Source organism: Chiloscyllium plagiosum, chromosome 11 (assembly GCF_004010195.1).
Source record: "Chiloscyllium plagiosum isolate BGI_BamShark_2017 chromosome 11, ASM401019v2, whole genome shotgun sequence".
In the NCBI taxonomy this organism is placed as follows: domain Eukaryota; kingdom Metazoa; phylum Chordata; class Chondrichthyes; order Orectolobiformes; family Hemiscylliidae; genus Chiloscyllium; species Chiloscyllium plagiosum.
This window is the reverse complement of record NC_057720.1, coordinates 53,353,734-53,372,290: the sequence shown is the minus strand read 5'-3', so window position 1 is coordinate 53,372,290 and position 18,557 is coordinate 53,353,734. Positions and strand designations below refer to the sequence as shown.

The 18,557-nt window shown below is 37.2% G+C and overlaps 1 protein-coding gene across 1 annotated transcript in view; it reads right to left on the bottom strand.

Moving 5' to 3' along the window:
* Positions 1 to 6,926: 6,926 nt before the first annotated feature.
* negr1 (neuronal growth regulator 1) overlaps positions 6,927 to 18,557 on the bottom strand; it is a 527,630-nt gene continuing 515,999 nt past the window's right edge. Inside the window, exon 7 of the mRNA XM_043699331.1 lies at positions 6,927 to 7,830. Within this exon, the coding sequence (XP_043555266.1) occupies positions 7,730 to 7,830 (101 nt within the window). The 3' untranslated portion in view covers positions 6,927 to 7,729. The remainder of the gene's footprint in view (positions 7,831 to 18,557) is intronic.

Sequence of the window (18,557 nt, the reverse complement as noted above, 5' to 3'; positions counted from 1 at the left end):
CATTTCAATTTAATGTGTGCAACTGCATAATTGTAGTTTATGGTCAAATGTTATTTCTTAAGATTTTTATGTGAACCTTTCAAGGTTGGTGATGCTCAATGAAGGCAATGGAACATTTTTCATTTTGAATATCAGCATTATGTACCTCTTGGTTGGTATCATTAAACATATTATTATGCCCAAAAAGTGTCCTTCCCATGAAAGGATGAAATCTAGTGCACCTACAAACCCATTTTGCTTTTTTCAACATGCTGAATCGAAAGTCTCAGGGACAAAGTGAGTTTGTCAGTTTAGTATTGCATTTAGAAGTAGCTTTATTCTGTTGTCCATAGTGCACTAGAAACAGACGGTCAAAACTAATTTTATATCTGCTTCTTACAACTTTTAGGCATGTCCTTACATCAGTCAAGGGTGGATTCAAAAGTAAATACAGTAGACTAGCATTCAAACCAGTGGACCACCCAGGCCAGACAGATTCAGCAGTTGGGATTTGCATCTTCTTCAGAGTTTTCTAAGTTTATTAATCTTATTTCCTTTCAATCTAAATGTATGCAACTGGGAATAACTGAGTTTAATTCAATATCAATAGTTATTAGACTGCAAAATAGATTTTGGAAGAGGAAGAATCATTTTGCAGAAATGCTTTTCCATATCTAACATCATAAATATTTATTTCAACCAAATGCTGTCAGTGTGTTGTAGAATAAAAACAAAACTATCAATGTGCCATAAAACAACCAATGAGTTTGACCCTGTGAAACTCAAATTTCTACACACCTCAACAGAAGACAGCAAAACAGGATAATTATAATGTATATTTCTAAAGGCCAGCTGCAAGTAATCAGAGCATCACCTTGAAGAAGTGCACTTAAAGTACCAGATTATTTAATCAATAAAAGATGTTCGAGGTCAAACACTTTTCAGAAATGCATTCTATAACTTTTCACATCCCCCACATCCTGCCTTATTTTTATGCTGTTGCATTTTACTTTTAAACGACAGCAAAATAAATAATGGTGAAATACTGATGATGACAACTGAAAACATAAAATTCCATACAGATCTAATTCTTTAATACATAACTATGGGCTGTAGAATGCACAATGAATTCCACACTATTATGGTCTGAATAAGGAAATATAATCAAAACAGTCACACTTGAAGATGAAGAATTTTTTCTTTGACTGTTTCCTGGGAGCTCGCCATCTTAGATTGGCATCTGAATAACCTTAGAGTCTGTAACATTGGGACCTATGGGCAAACTACACTTTCAGGTCTTTTGTGTAGCATTCAGTACAAGTGGCCAATTTCTTTCTTGGTGAAGGCAAGTCAAAGTACACACACCTCCTCCACCAGTTTCTTCAGTGTTAGGTGGGAGTGTTGCTGCATTTTCAAGTCATGGTGTATCAAGCACTGTGCTTCCTCCCTCTTCTTCTCCTCATGGTTACGCATGATAATCAAGGCCAAAATGTTCGATGAACACATTATTGCAATCCTTTCTCGTTAACCTAAGATGGGTGGGGTGGAAGAATCCTGGAACATTGCCTTCAGACACAAGCAGGACTGAGAGCAGAAAAAAATTGAAATTCAGTTTGCTGCATACTGAGATGTGGCTCCAAAGCTGCTATCTTCTCAGGCATGGACTCACGTATGTGCTATTAATCACATCCATATCAGTCACATCTTTATTTTCAGTTGATGTAGTTATTGCAAGACAGCAAATATGAATGCAGAAGATTTGCAATCTCCATTGACTCTAATAATGGGCAGAGCTATGATAATGACCATTAATTAAGTTACAGTAGAGCAATGAAAGGGGTCAAGGACAATCAGCTGCACTTTAATAATAAACATCGACATTGGATGGCACATATCATTGAGCACCATTACAATGGAGCAAGTTTCTGACAAATTCTGATCAATTGGACATATTTAAACTTATGTATTATCATAACTGTGAGAAGGGTAATGGCAAAGAGATTGTTACATTCTATAGAAGAAAGTAGATAAATGCAATAATAATTGAATATGATGCTAGTGCTGAAACAGCCTTAATGGTTTTCACCTCAGCTAAATAACAGAAAGGCATTGTATAACTACTCGTCCACAGTATTGAGCTGTGTTTCACAGACAATATAACAGTTTATCTTAAAAAGCATGCTCATATCATGACTGTAAGAGTCTTGTGACCTGAGGGTGTAAAGGTCTCATACTCCATCTTACCTTGGGGCACTTGGAGCATGACATGTGACTGAAAGCATGGTGCTCAAAGCAGCTCTATGGTAATCTACGAGTTCAATTGTAGTACTGACACTTATGCAGCTGAAGAATGTTTGCATGTAGTAGCTAACTGTAGTAAATGACAGTGGATTCTTTAATATTATAACATCTGTGCCACATTTCTTATGTTGCCAAGGGTTAACATGAGCATTTCCTTTATCACTTAAAATACCCATTCAGAGACAAACTGACAGCATGGTAGCAGTGGTGAGATCTGAAATAAAATGGATTCCAAGACCTTTATATCTTCAAGTCACGTGATATATAATGATCAAATCACAAGCAGCATTTTTGAAATATTACTGATGTGCAGACTCAGACATAACAACGCTCAGCTACATCTACTTGTTTTCCAATTTGTAACATTTATTTTTCAGACTTCAGCATTGCTGGCTGGCCAGCATTTATTGCCTGTTCCTAATTGCCTTTGAGTGGGTGCCCTTGAACCACTGGGGTGGGAAGACACACAATTCCATTAGAAAGGGCGTTCCAGGATTTTAACCCAGTCACACTGAAGGAATGGCAATGTATCTCCAAGTCAGGATGGTGTGTGGGTTGGAGAAAAATTTGTAGCTGGTATTACCATTTGACTGCTGCCCTTGTTTTTCTAGATGGCATTCATTGTGCATGTGGGATATGTAAGGAGCCTTAGTGTCTTTTTGCAGTGCATCATCTAGATGACACACATTGCTGCTACTGTGGTGAGTGATGGAGTGAGTGAATGTTTATGGTTTGGTGACAACCAATCAGGCTACTTTGTTCCGTATGGTATGAAGCTTCTGGAGTGTTGGTCGAGTCATTCAGGCAAATGGGGAGTATTCCATCACACTCTTGACTTGTGCATTGTAGATGGTGGACAGCATATTGGGAATCAGGAGGTAAGTTACTCACTGTAGGATTCCTCACCTTGACTTTCTCTTGTATCTAGTGTATTTATATGACTATTCCAGTTCAGTTTCTGGTCAATGGTGATTCGCAGAATATTGATTTGGGGGTTTTAGTGATAGCAATGCAATTGATTATGAAGGAGTGATTGTTAGTTTCTCTCTTTTTGGAGATGATCATTGCTTGCACTTATTTGGCATGAATGTTACCTGCCACTTGTAAGCCCAAGCCTGAATATTATCTATGTCTTGTTGCACATGAACATGGACTGCTTCAGGAGTTGAGGAGTTGTGAATGGTGCTGAGTATGGTGCAATCATCAGCACAAGTCCCCCACGTCTGACCTTATGATGGAAGGAAGGTCACTGATGAAGCAGCTGAAGATGGTTGGGCCTAGGACACTACCCTGAGGAAGTCCTGCAGAGATGCCCTTGGGCTGAGATGACTGTCCTCTAACAATTGCAATCACTTTCCTTTGTCCAAGATACAACTCCAACCTGTGGAGGGTTTTCCCCTGATTTCCACTGACTCTAGTCTAGCTAGGGTTCCTTGATGCCATACGTGTCAAATGCAGCCCTGAACCCAGCTGTATTCACCCTCACCTCTGGAATTTAGCTCTTTTGTCCACGTTTGAACCAATACTGTAATGAAGTCAGAGGCTAAGTGGCTCTACCCAAACTGGGCCTCAGTAAGTAGCGTATTGCTAAGCAGGTGCTGCTTGATCGATCTGTTGATAATTACTTTCATCACATTACTAAAGATTGGGAGTAGACTGTATTTATATTTATTTTTCTATTCTACTGAAGGCATTAACACACAAGGACAGACTTTCTATTTTAGTGTCATGTAAAGCTAGTACTATTAAGACTTCGATTGAATTAAAATCAGGGAATGTGACACTGGCTGCTGGCTTGGCATAACCTGTTTTACATTATCACATGAAGTTAATATCTATCTTACAGTGGGTTACAATTCCTATAGTACTGTCGCCTCCTTCCTTCATAGCCAGACATTACATGAATCATGCCAGCATTAGTGGGTGAATTGTTCATGGGTCCATGAGGCCAAACATTAGTCTTGTCCATATCCAACACCTGCAGATACGTACTTTGATCTGCAGGAGAACAACCATTAGCTATTGCTGCTTCTTATGCTGCCTAAGTTAAAGATGCCAAAACCAACTATAATTGCTTTGATTGAAGTTAGCTCATGGAGCACAGCTGAGAGATCAAACCAAAGACCTCAGGTTCAGTTCTACAGTGAACAGGGTTGACTGCAGCCTGGTTACCTTTATTGTACCATCAATAATTCTTTATTGAAAAAGTCAAAACATAATACAAAACTATTGGAGAATAATATTTGGAAAATCAGTGCTACTGTATATGCCAGTGTTTTAATCTATGACTATTAAATGCATTTGGCTAGCAAACAAGTCACTGTACTATTTTACTCACCATCTTGTTACACATTAGCTTATTTGCACTCTATTTTTGATGCACAGCACACAGTTTCTGTAAACACTTCACATATTAAAGTTGATGGATTGTAACTGGACAATCTCACAAGATAAGGAGATTTAATAGCACTGATGAAATTTCATTAAGAATGCAAAATCTGCCTTATTGTTGTAAACAATATTTTCCACATCACAAATCACTACAGGCAGCCCAGGCAGGCAGCAGAACTCAAGATATTGTCATGTCATTTCAAAAATATTAAGAAAAACCTTCTTTTCTGAAAAAAAAACAATCTTCAATTGGTCCAGATATGACACCAGCTTTAGATTTCAGAGATGCAAAATAATGTTACTGGGATTTCCACAAAATGTTATAATTGATTTGTAAAATTTTCATACTACAACTCACTCGAGGCTCATTTCAACAATTATATATATCCACTGGTACAATGATAAATTTCCTCCCTCCAAACTTTGGCTGTATATAAAATTATCATTAAGAGGTTTATAATGTTAAGGCAAAATTTTAAAGATTACAGATACAGAACTTTCATATTGGCTCATTCATAAAATATATTGACCTCCCGTAATGTTTTTCCTTTCCATTATGCTAGTCAACAAATATTAACTAATTACATCACTACATTTTCTTCATAGGTTCCGGTCTATTTCAACTTTACTTTTATACCACAGTTCATATGAACTGAGTATGAAATATTTCAGACATTCAACCTTTCAAATTGTTGCTGGGGGAGGGAATAGTGAGTATCTCTTTGAAGTTTAAAGTTGATATCACATCTCTGAAGGATTTCTTGCTGAAAAATGTGCATTTGATCTGCTGTATACCTTTGTTACAGGGCAGTTATAAACTATTTTACCATTTGCACCACCACAGTTAGTCAACCAGATTCATCATGTCGAACCATTGCACATACACAAACATAAAAGGGTACAATCTTCACAAAAAAGTGTTGGTAAACAAAAACAAGATTGCCAAACACATGACTTTATATAAACTGCAGCAGAAATGTATCATCCATTGCACTTGAGGTCACCATGATTGAAAACGATTCACAGACGCTTGGCTTCACTCCCCTCATCCACTAATAACATTACGTTCACCAAATGTTCTATCATTCAGCAATGCACAGAAGGGGTGGTCTGATCATTAAATTGGGGAAGAACATCAGCACGTCATTTTCTTCATGATGGCATTACAAACAAATGATACTATTTGCAGTAAACTGCATTATATCACAATATTTGCCATGCGAACAAAAATAACTAAACAGTTGAATAACAACAATTTTACTTCATAAATCAAGATCGTAATCGGAGAATATCTATAAAAGTACTCCTCACTGAATACCATTTTACTGGCTACCTGTTGTGAACCTCAGACCTTACAAACCATGTACAATTGTATAATTACTTGTTGTTACTGGTGTTTAATATCAGCAACACAACTTTATTTCCTCATTATTCCAGGTTCTTTGTAGGCAAAAATTTGTTGGAGTAACTTAATATCTTAATATGTTGCATACTTTAGTGCTGTAAATGCTAGGTGAACATATCTTATCAAGAACACAATGCTGTTAAAAGTTATGCTATGCAGATGTAAAGGTTACAGGGTTTGGCACAGATTGTTTTTGTGAAACATTGATACCTAGAATTGACTTTTTGTTGAAACTCCATGTGAAGCCACCTGATCAAGCAAGTTGAATGGTAAAGTCTTGGAACATGATGGTTCCATTTTTACCCTCCCTAGGCCCAAGGATGATCTGGAATTTAAAGTAATAATAATAATTTCTGTTAACTTTCATTTAAAAATAAGTGTGGTTATCAAGTGCTGCAGTTTCTTACAGGTCACAGCCAATAGATGGAAATGCCATTAAAGAGGCAGTCTACAAAATAGATAGCAAAGCCACAAAAGCAGCCAGACAGAATCCCCACACTTGCATTCTAAATTGGGAGGATAAGCAGGTCACCAGGCAAATACAAACCAAAATGAAATAATAATCATGACTTTATGCCATTTTATTCTACAATGCAATAAAACAGTCAATGGTCGCAAACAGAAAAAGAAACTGATCTTTTGGTTGAGATTTTCCATCAGAACAGAACAGTTTACATGAAGTTCCCAGTTAAAATGTTAACCTATCTTTTCTTCTTTCATCTGTTATTTATATTCTAAAATGATTGTTTTTCACATTTCTAATATTTCTAGCTTTCTTCCTCTCTATTTATTCAAAAATAAAAATGGGAGGGAGCAAGATAGAAACTCAATGGAAGAAATTTTTTAAAAATTAAGTGAACACCATTTCTTTAAATGAGATCTCCAATCTGAACTGCCACTTCAGGTGCTTGTGTGGGAGTGAAGTGAAAGAGAAAAATAAAGGAACATGACAGACGACTGACCTATTCTTTCACAAATTCCTCTGTTAAATTATTCTAAAACTGCATGGAATTTTAGAAGAAAGCTGGAATATGTTAAAAGGTATTCCTTTGGCATCCATTCTAATATTTTGAAAAGTAATTATTTGAGATGGATGCTTTCCTTGTCAGTCTTTTCCATTGTCAAAACAATTGGAGTGCCTCCTTGATTTCAGACTTTAAACATTCCATTTAAATTTTGAAACTAGATGCAAGAGACCCATTTTCATTGAATGCTTGCTGACCTTATGCTACAATGATGAAGATTAAATCATATTGCAGGTTATAAGATCTCATGCAAGTGCCATATTTTTCTTGCATGTATTCAGCACCTTAGGTGGTGTTAACCTAGTTTGTGAAGCATTGCAGCTTATATGCAAGATATTACAATATATGTTCTTAAAAAGTAACTTCCACAGCCTACAAAGCATGATAGAGGACAATGAGTTCAATGTTAAACCTTGATGATAACCTGAAAAGAATACAATTTAGACATTTACAGAATCAGTAATCCTAGGAAAGGTTCACATCCCTGTGTTTGTACTGCTAGTTGATTCTCACACTTTTCTGTGAATGAACTGTACCAGATTGTATCCAGTTCCCAGCACTTGGAAGAGATTCTTGAACTTCTTCGTGGTTCTTTTTGTTCACTGCACCTTGCACACTTCCTCCTTTGCTAGTATATGCTGACCAGACAGGATAATGCCATCACCAGGCACCACCAGGATAAAATAATTTCAGCACTGCCGGGGATCCAATAATGCTCTGTACTTGGCACTGTGAAGAAAAGAAAGATTATAAATCACTGTGCAATTTAGAAATATGAAAATGTAAGAAGTAGGAGCAGAAATGCACCATTGGGTCCTTGAACCTGCAGTGTCATTCAATAAATCATGGCTGGTTTGATTTTGGCTTTAACTCTGCTGTTCCCCTGTACAACCTTATCCCTTAACTCTTCTGTCAATCAGTTTTGAATATACTCAATGATTCTACCATTAGTGCTTTCAGGGAAAGATAATTTCTGATGAACTTCCGAGAGAAGAAATTTCTTACCATCTAACTTAAATAGAGATTCCTTCTTTTGAAACTGTTCCCCTGGTTCTAGATTTCCACATGAGGGAAAGCATCCTCACAACACCTATGCTGTCAAGTCCCTCTAAATTTCATATGTTTCAATGAGCTCATCTTTCATTCTTCCAAACTCCAATAAGTATCAGCACAACCTGTTCAATCGTTCCTCATAAAACAACCCCTTCATCCCAAGAATCAGTTTATTGAATCTTCTCTGAACTATATCTATTTCGAGTATGCCCCTCCTCAAGTAAGGAGACCAAAGCTGCTGAGCACTCCAGCTGTGGTTTCATCAATGCTCTACACAAGACCTTCCTACTTTTTTTTAAACTCCATCCCCCTGTAATAAAGACCAACTTTGTGTTTGCCTTTCTGCTTACTTACTGTCCCTCCATGCTAACTTTGTGATTCTCTTTACACTTTAGCATTCTTTAGTTTCTCTCCAATTAAGTTATATTTTGCTTTTCTGTTTTTCAAGCCAAAGTGAAAAACTTCCAATTTTACTCCACTGGCAAAATTCATGCATCCTCCTTGCAGCTTTCTGAATACTCTTCATATTGTCAGCAAATTTGGCTACAATAGCATTAGTTCCCTCATCCAAATAATTGATTTAGATTCTAAACAGTTGAGTTCAGTGTATTTCCCTCATTACTGTTTGCCATCCTGAACCTGACCCATTTATTCTGATGCACTATTTCTTGTCTTGTGTCCATGCTAATATATCATGCACAACACAATTAGCTCTCATCTGCTGTATGATCTCGTAAATTGCACGTAATTGAAAACCCTTTGATATCCAAATACAGTACACCTTCTTATTTTGTTTTCCCTCTTCTGCATATTACCTCTTCAAAGAACTTCCATAAATTAAAGTTGCTAATAATATATCCATTATTTCTGTAACTATATCTTTTAAGACCCTGGGATGAAGACTATCAAGATCAGGATGCTTGTCAGTTTCAAGTTCCATTTGTATTCCCACATTTTTCTCTAGTGATAGTAACCTTTTAGTTTGGTAAGTTGGAACAAGTGGTATACCACAGCTACTAGTACTGGGATCACAATTCTTTATAACTTATATAAATAACATAGATGAATGGACAGAAGGCATGGTTGCCAAATTTGTTGATGATACAAAGATTGGTGGGAAGTTAAGTTACTAACTGGACATAGGAGGCTGGGTCGAGAGTGTGGTGCTGGAAAAGCACAGCAACTCAGGCAGTATCCAAGGAGCTTATGCCTAAAACCTCGATTCTCCTGCTCTTCGGATGCTTCCTGACCTGCTGTGCTTTTCCAGCACCACACTCTCGACTCTGATCTCCAGCACCTGCAGTCTTCACTTTCTCCCAGACATAGGAGGCTATAGAAATATGTCAGGCAAAGAGCTGACAAGTAGAATATATGATAGAAAAATGTGACATTGTCCATTTTAGAAGGAAGGAAGAATAAAAAACAAATTTTATCAAAATGGTGAGAGACTGGGAATCCTAGGCATAAATTGCAAAATGCTAGTATGCAGCTAATAGAATATATTCACCTATTGCAAGGGAAATTGAATACATTAGTATTCAATACTTTAGTTTTACAGGGCACTAAGACCTCATCTGGAGTACAGTGTATAGTATTGGTCACCTTATCTTAGAAAGGATGTTTGGTGCTTTGGAAGCAGTTCAAAGAATGTTACCAGATTTATACTTGGAATGGCTGGATTATCTTCTGAAAAAAGGTTAGACAGGCTCAACTGTCATCTGCTGGAGATCAGGAGATAGATGATGACCTGATTCCTCTCTTCCTGAAAATGTAGTGAAGTAGAGTCATAGAGTCATAGAGTTGTACAGCATAGAAACAGATCCTTTGGTCCAACTCATCCATGCTGACCAGATATCCTAAATTAATCTCGTCCCATTTGCCAGCACTTGGCCCATATCCCTGTAAACTCTTCCTATTCATATATCCATCCAGTTGCCTTTTAAATATTGTAAATGTACTGGCCTTCACCACTTCCTCTGGCAGCTCATTCCATACATGCGCCACCCTCTGTTTGAAAAAGTTGCCCCTTAGGTCCCTTGTATATCTTTCATCTCTCAACTGAAACCTATGTCCTCTAGTTCTGGATTCCCAAACCCCAGGGAAAAGACTGTGTCTATTTCCCCTATCCATGCCCCTCATGATTTTATAAACCCTTTGAATATTTTTAAGACAGAGGTGGATAGATTCTTAATAAGAAAGACGGTGAAAGGTTATCAGGACTGGACGGGGATATCAATTTGTTGATACAATCAGATTATCCATGATCTTATTGATTGGCATAGCAGGTACGAGGGGCAGAATGGCCGATGTCTGTTTCTCATGTTGATATGCTCCTCCCTTCAATTTGTTTCTGGATTTTTCTATTATTCTGGCAATGCTTTTAATGTCTTCTGCTATGATGTTAAACATAAAATACTTGGCAAAAGCCTCTGTAATTTCTGTGTTACTCATTATTAATTCCCCAGACTCACCCTCCAGGGATCAATGCTCACTGTAGCTTCTCTTGTTTTTTCATTCTTATGGTAATGTTTTACCTTGTTTTTGTTTACTTGCTAGTTTTCTCTCATTCTTCAGTTTCTCCGTTTTTAATCATTATTTGTTGGATTCTAAAATTGTCCTAATTTTCTGGACTACCATTAATCTTAATAGCATTCTATACCTTTTCTTTCAATTTGTTACCACTCTTGGCTTCCTGAATTAGCCATGGATAATGCATCCTGTTGATAGAACCGTTTTCTTCCTTAATGGTAAATATTTTTGTTGAGAGTTGTGAAGTAGTTCTTTAAATGTCTGCCAATGCTTCCTTGCCATCATTCCTTTCAATTTACTTACCCAGCCTAATTTAGTCACCGCAGTCTTCGTACAATTGTATTTACCTTCATTTGAGTTTAAGCCATTGGTTAAATTCCCACATTTCTCACTATCAAAATGAATGTGAAATTCTATCATTTTACTATCACTCTTGCATCAAGGATTCTTTACTATGAAGTCTTCAATTAACTGTGTCTCATTACACACTACTTGGTACTACATAGCCTGGTAGCTGTCAGGTTTGAAAAAAACATTCTGAGAATTTGTCCCAAATACACTTGATAAACCCATCCTTCAGGCTATTGTTGCCAAATTGATTTGCCTAATCTATTTGAAAATTGAAGTCATCCACCAGAACTGCAGTACCTTTCTTGCAAGACCTCATTATTTCTTGGTATGTACTCTGTCCTACTATGAAGCTACAGTTAGGTGGTCTATAAACTACTCCAAATTATTTGCAGCAAAGAATTCCACTCAAAATGATTTTACATCTTAATCTTCTGAACTAAGATCATTTCTCACTAAGTGCAGATCTCATCCTTTACTAACAGAATCTTTTCACTTCCAACTTTCCTTTGTTTCCCTCTGAAATGTCAAATGCCTTTGAAGATTCAGTTCTCAGCTTTGGTCACCTTGTAATCACATCTCTGTAATGGCTAAATCATACTCAATTATTTCTAATTATGCTATCAATTTATCCATCTTGTCATGAGCACCATGAGCATTCAGTTATGGGACTTTTAATTTTGTCTTTTTACTGTGTTCTGCCAAACTGACTTTATTTGCTGATATTTGTTTATAGTTGTACACTCTGTCCCTCGCTGTCACATGATGGTTTTCTCGAAATACAGCACTATTATCTTGTCCTTTCATTTGAATTTTCTAAATCTTCCCTCATGTGAACATGCCGACAATTTGGGTGGAGTTTTACAGACCTGCCCCCTGATTTCAAGGTGGGGAAGGTGTGTGTTTGTAAAATTCAGCACATGGTCATTCCTCCAACTCCTCACTGCCCCGCACAGTGGATGCATTCGACAGATCACCTGTCTTGGGGTCTATGGAGGGGCTTGATGGCCAGTTAAATGCCTGACTTCTTTCTGTCACCACTTTTCCCAAGGCAGGGAGGCACATATCAAGTGCATTATTCAGCATTTTAGCTGTGGAAGTTAGTGTTGGGCAAAGATTAGGGATTTGATGGGGTGGGGTGGGGGCTGGGTGTTGTCTGCTGTGCACATTGGATAGATCCCTCTCCCAAGATCATACTCTCTTTCAATTCTCCTACTGATCTTTCAAACCAGGCACCTCAATCTCTTACTCCCTTTACAGGTCCCTACTAACCAGGCACGCCAATACACTAGACTCACCTTCAGTTTGGTCTTCCTTAGCTCCTCTTAATAGGAAATGGCTGTGGTTCCAGCCATGGCCATTGCTTGGCGCTGCTGGCACTACAAATCCAATTGGACAACAGCTCTCAGAGGTAGGTCTTCTGAAGTCTCACCCTTAACCGATTAACATCTGCCAAATATGAAGTGGCTGCAGGAATGCTGTTATCAGTTTGACATTCCACAACAACTGTGGGAAGGGCAACCTGGCTCTCGAAGGAATTTTGCCACGTAAAGTCTCCAGTGAAATAATAACAGATCATAGTTTACCAGAAGTAATGGGTCACTAATCATGTTATACTGAGGAATGAAGACTGGAGATGGAATCAAATCATACAAAATAATCAACAACATTTATTGTGTGAATCAGCTGCATCTTTTCATCGAAAAGAATTGATGAGTTTAGTGCTCAAAATGCAAGATTTTGATTGGTAATAAAACATACCTATTTTGGTCACTCAATAAACTAAATATGATGACAAGCTTTTCAAACAAATAAGTAATTGTGGCAGAGCCCACATTCGACCTGAACTTAACACTCACATGTTTCAATAACCTAAGTAGTTTAGAGAAAGAGCTTTTGAAGCAGAAACCCTGCCATACTTGATTCCTCTTGGACCAAGGGCAGTTATGTCAACTGTAGCAACTTCATTACAGTCTTGGCTGAACACACATAAACTAGAGCAGTGCAGCAATCAAAGCTGTATCTCAGGAACCACCCACACACATGTATTCAATTAGTCATTGGACAATCACTAATTTACGTTTAGCTGAACTGTACTTGCCATAATATTTTAATCGCCTCATAGACTCTCCCACATATATAGATGTGTGGATATATTGGTCACATCACTTTGCATAAAAATATTGCAAAACTATAGAAGAAATGTTTTATCAAATTGGACACTATCAAATCATTTTCACACACAATGAGTAAAAAGATGGCATCTAACTGAATAACAGCTGCCTTAACTGATTTTCAAACCCAATCTTTTAGGTACATAATTCAAAGTAACTGACAATGTTGATGCAGGCAAATTGCTCCTACTGGTGGAGAGGAAGGAGGAAGGTAGTCAGGTATAAACCTTTCACCCAAAGAGGCTTGTAAACTAAATTACCAGGGAAAGCAGTCAACAATACGAATGAATGAATTCAGGAAACATTTTGATCTATTTTTAAAGAAAGAGAAGTAGTTCAAGTTGGTCTCTTATTAAGGAACAAATTGAGCCCAATTACTTTCTTGTGGTTATAAAATTTCAATATTCATCGACAGTTAATTATTTTTGTGAAGATAACGCACGCATTTACCAAATAATTCTAAAACAACTGAGTTCAATGCAACGACTTAATGTTGACGAGGACAGTCTCATTCACCAGTTGGAGAACTAGCAGGAGCCCTGTATTTCTTCTCTGTAGAAGGAACAATGTTAACACAAAATAGATATGATCAGACCTAATGCGGTAACTTGTCAAAATATTTGTTCTCTCATAAGATTAAGGGTTGCAGAGTGGGTTCAGTGGTGAGCATTGCTGCCTCACAGCACCAGGGACCCTCGGTAACTGTCTGTGTGGAGTTTGTATATTCTCCCTGTGTCTGTGTAGGTTTCGTCTGGGTGCTCCAGTTTCATTCCACAGTACAAAGATGTACAGGTTAGGTGGATTGGCCATGCTGAAATTATCTGTAATGTCCAGGGATGTGCAGGCTAGATGGGTTTGCCATGGGAAATGTGGAGTTGCAGGGATATAGGATGCAGAGGGTATAGGTGGGGTGCTCTTGGAGGGTCAGTGTGGACTTGATGGGCTGAATGGCCTGCTTCCATACTGTAGGGATTCTATGTAGGTTGGAACTCTGTAATGCCCCAGAACGGCTTAACCTGGGCCATATGTTGCTCAACTGCTGGGGCTAAATGTTAAATGTATAATTTGTAATTTAGTTCTGATATCGATTTTTGAGTACCAAAATATTTTAATTATTGAGTACTTCTAAACTGGAAGTATAGTCATCCATTATGCAACCTAACTTCCTATTGTTTATCAATACATAAAGCACTTAACAATCAAACAGCATTCAATTCTTCAGCATGTTCTTCGGTAGGAGTCGTTACAATCCCTTCTATATTATGTCATAACAAGCTTCAGGTGTCATCCCAAAAAGATAATAAAATGAAATTCCTGAAAATCTAACTGATTTTAAACATTTTTAAAACATCCTTATGGTCTTCAAGATGTTTATTTTGTCACTTGTTTTGATTGATTCCATTATATCCATCTTCTGAAAGTGTTGTCTTATTCGGAGGGATAGTACTACAGGTGTGACTCTTGGTACATGACCCAAGTAGCTATTTATCACTCATGAGCCTAAGATTGGTGAACACGGGTTGCTCATTTGACAATATGAAGCATCATAGCTGAGACTACCCAGCTCAAATCTAACAGAATTCATTTTTCTTTCCAGCAACCAGGAACAAATATGCCACAGGGATCACACATTTCTACATCAGCTAATACCCACTAACTCATCAAGGTGTAAAGACCAGTCTCTCTGGATACACGCACAAAACCACACTTTATTGCCTATTTAGCTCCTGAACAACCTAATATTGACCTCACTCACTCCTCAGTTTAAAACTGTTGCATTTTTTATTCTGTTAGATATTAATTAATTGACTTTGCTTAATTAGTAGATTATCCAATGAAGTTGAGATAATCAAGACTAAAACAATGAAATTACAGCTCTGCATTACCTTAGTATTTAATTGCAAAAATTTGCCCAAGTAAATAAGTTGCCAATTAAAAATAGATACAGTGGACTTTTCAGGTAGGATTGTAAAACATCATTTTGATTTAACTGAGCAGCAAGGTGTGGTATCAATGAAAATACCAAAATTAAGTCATCCTGGAGTAGACATTGAGTTAAGACAGTGCATAATGAACAGGTCACAATAACAATTCATTAGGTAACAATGATGGTGATTAGGAAAAGGAGCACATCATAAACAAATTTCAGAATTTCATTCGATAGTACAAAACCTGAGTATTGCTGAAAACATACATTTTGTTTAGGTTTCATCTTCTGCTCCTCAGGACAATTCTCAAGAATACCAATAAAGGGGAAAACCAAGATTTATACTATATGAGAGGAGAGTGATGATTGGTACAGGTGTTGTCATGGAAAATGTAGCAGTTAGTGATGACTGACTGATAACTGCCAGGCTGTTAAGTTTTAAAACCAGATAGGTTGACTCTGATTGGTCAGGACATTGGTCAGGAAATGAATCAGTGAATGACTGTCATGTATTCTGTTGAGTTGAAAGAGGAATAGGGCATGGACATGCTCTTTCTGTCAGTAAGAATCAGAGCCCTCTGTACTAATATATGTAACTTCCAGGACATTTGTAGCCTACAACAGTCATCCATCATTAACTCTGAATTATTAATGATAGATGACAATTGCATTCTTTGTCAGTAATGTCTCTACCAGTCAGAGAGCACTTACCAACCATTCAGCACTCTCCACTCATACAATACAAACATTGTTTTTTCCATTCTTGTAAAATGTCCTGATGAGTGAAAGATGAAAAACCTCAATGACATGTGCCATTTTTCAGCAATATTCAGAATTTTATTAACCAATCATTCCTAAATTCATGGGATCAAAAACTTCTATGAATGTTCGTGACTATCATTCTTTAAAATAAAAATCAGGAACATCCAAGCAAAGGTAGCATAGTAAATATCCAAAGTATAAAGTCCCAATGTTTCTCCCAGTTTCCATAATAGAAGTATCAAAAGAGTCTAGCTAAATGCATGCGGGCATACTGACCTGTGGTTAGGGTAGGACTAGGAGAACTAGTAAAACTAGTAGGCTCAATTAGCTCTACGAAAGGGGGGAAAGGAAAAGAAAAAAAAAGAAATGACATGTATCTTTTATCAACTTATGGAAAATAATGCAGACAAACATTACAGAGAGACAGACGATTAACAGGTAGCTACCAGAGGATGACAATTTGAATTTTCTTTTCGTCTTTGTCTTTATTCTTTCTTTACAATTGGCTGTTGCTGCTATTGAATCCTAACTGCCCACAAACCAAGCCATTATGACTTGCTGGGCTATTCGAGGAGCCAGCTAAAAGCCAACCACATTGCTGTGATTCTGGAGTCACATGTAGGCCAGTTACAGATGAGAGACAGACTTCCCTCAAAGACATTAATGATCTAGATGCAAATTTGGGATAATCAATGATAGTTGTCATGATCACCATTTTGAGAGGAACTGTCAGGTTTATTAACTGAGTTTAATTTCCACCAATTGCTGTCATGGCTTAGCATTAGCTTTGATTTCTATACTACTTGTCCAATGATTACCACATAGTGATAATCATTAAAATATGATTAAAATATATATGGCCTGTGTAATAAACTTTTATATATTCAAAGTCAACTTTCTTTGATCTCAATAATCAGGACTTCTTAAAATATAAAAGTAAAGACAATACATTTTGATGGATAAAAATGTTTGAGAAGCATGGAAACACTGGAAGTTATGTAAATTGTATTGAAATGCATTGTCCCATCACGGACAATTTTTTCATCCCAAAAACTTTTTTTTAACCCGTGAAGGCAGGCATCAGGTGGAACTTCCTTCTTCAACTGTCATTAAGTTCAGACAGGTTCATCTTTAGTTAAAGACAGTTAAAGTTAGTTTGAAGTATACCACTCATAGTACTCAGTAGCCTCTGAAATTCACTTTCAATAAAAAAAGATTCTAAGAGCAAGTAATCATTTTCCTATCATGCAACTGTTATATCACAGGAAGAATAAAAAAATACAAATGCAGAAAGCAAGGAGCTAACTAATTGGCTATTTAAATATCTCATATGGTGGACAGGGTGGAAGGTTAGCTATGGATATTTCCAGCCAGAATTAACTCTGATAGAGGTGGGAAATACAACACCATCCCACCTAATTAAGTGCAGTTCTCACCTCCAAACTCACCACCACAGAGAGTGGAAGATTCTACCTTCTTTGACTACAACTTTTGTAAAAAATAGATTGTCATCTTTCTGATATTCAGTACTAATTTATTGGCCTGAAATGCATATTATGATAGACTGGCATTGAACAAAAACAGAGCAATAGCTCCGTTGATAATTAATAGTTTAGCATACTGCAAAACTAATGTTTCCCAAGCAGCCAGAGAATTACACCAGTCTTTTACAGATGGCTTATTTCTAACTTTATTTTTAGTCATTAATTGCGGTTGTAGAAGTTGATTGAAACAGAGATTAACATACAAGTATTTGCAAGGTATTAGCCATGAGTTAGTGAATAAAAATTACTATTGCTAAACAAGGCACAAATACTGAAAATGATTTGCTAATTGTGAAACCTGGAGTGTGAGATCACCACACTACAGCATTTTATCAATTAGTTTCCCATCTGGCAAAGGTTAATTGTCTTTCTTTGACGTGATCCTATTCAGAAAACATAATATTTTCTATGCAAACTATAAAGCTTGTTGAACACTGACTGGAATTTTCCAAATTCTATTTTATAGTTTTGTTCTAGTTTATTGAACCAAGTTAAAGCTAAAAATGTTGCGTTTTATTAAATTTAATGTTCACCTGTAATAGTATTACAGGTACATTAGATTTATCTTGGTATATATAAAATCAATTGTACAAAACTAAATGCCTTGATATGGCAAGTGATATGGGGTTGGTTTCTATTATGCTCTGTCGATGAAAGATGCCTAATTCACAGAAACAAAACACAGAATTAAGGTGCACAGACAGCAGTTTATGCTTCCACTATAACATCTACACTATTGATAGCGACTGCTTGTGCTGTGATGGAAGCTGAGACCTAGGTATCAGATGATGCATAATTGTAGAATCCATGGGTGCGTTACGTTGACCACCACTTCAATGCTGCAAAGGATGGGCTCCAAGGGCTGCACGGTGGTCTGTGCAAAGTTGAGGAGGTGACCAAGCATGTGGATGAGGGTAGAGCAGTGGATGTAGTATACATGGATTTTAGTAAGGCATTTGATAAGGTTCCCCATGGTAGACTTATGCGGAAAGTCAGGAGACATGGGATAGAGGGAAATTTGGCCAATTGGATAGAAAACTGGCTAACCGGTCGAAGGCAGAGAGTGGTGGTAGATGGTAAATATTCAGCCTGGAGCCCAGTTACAAGTGGACTTCCGCA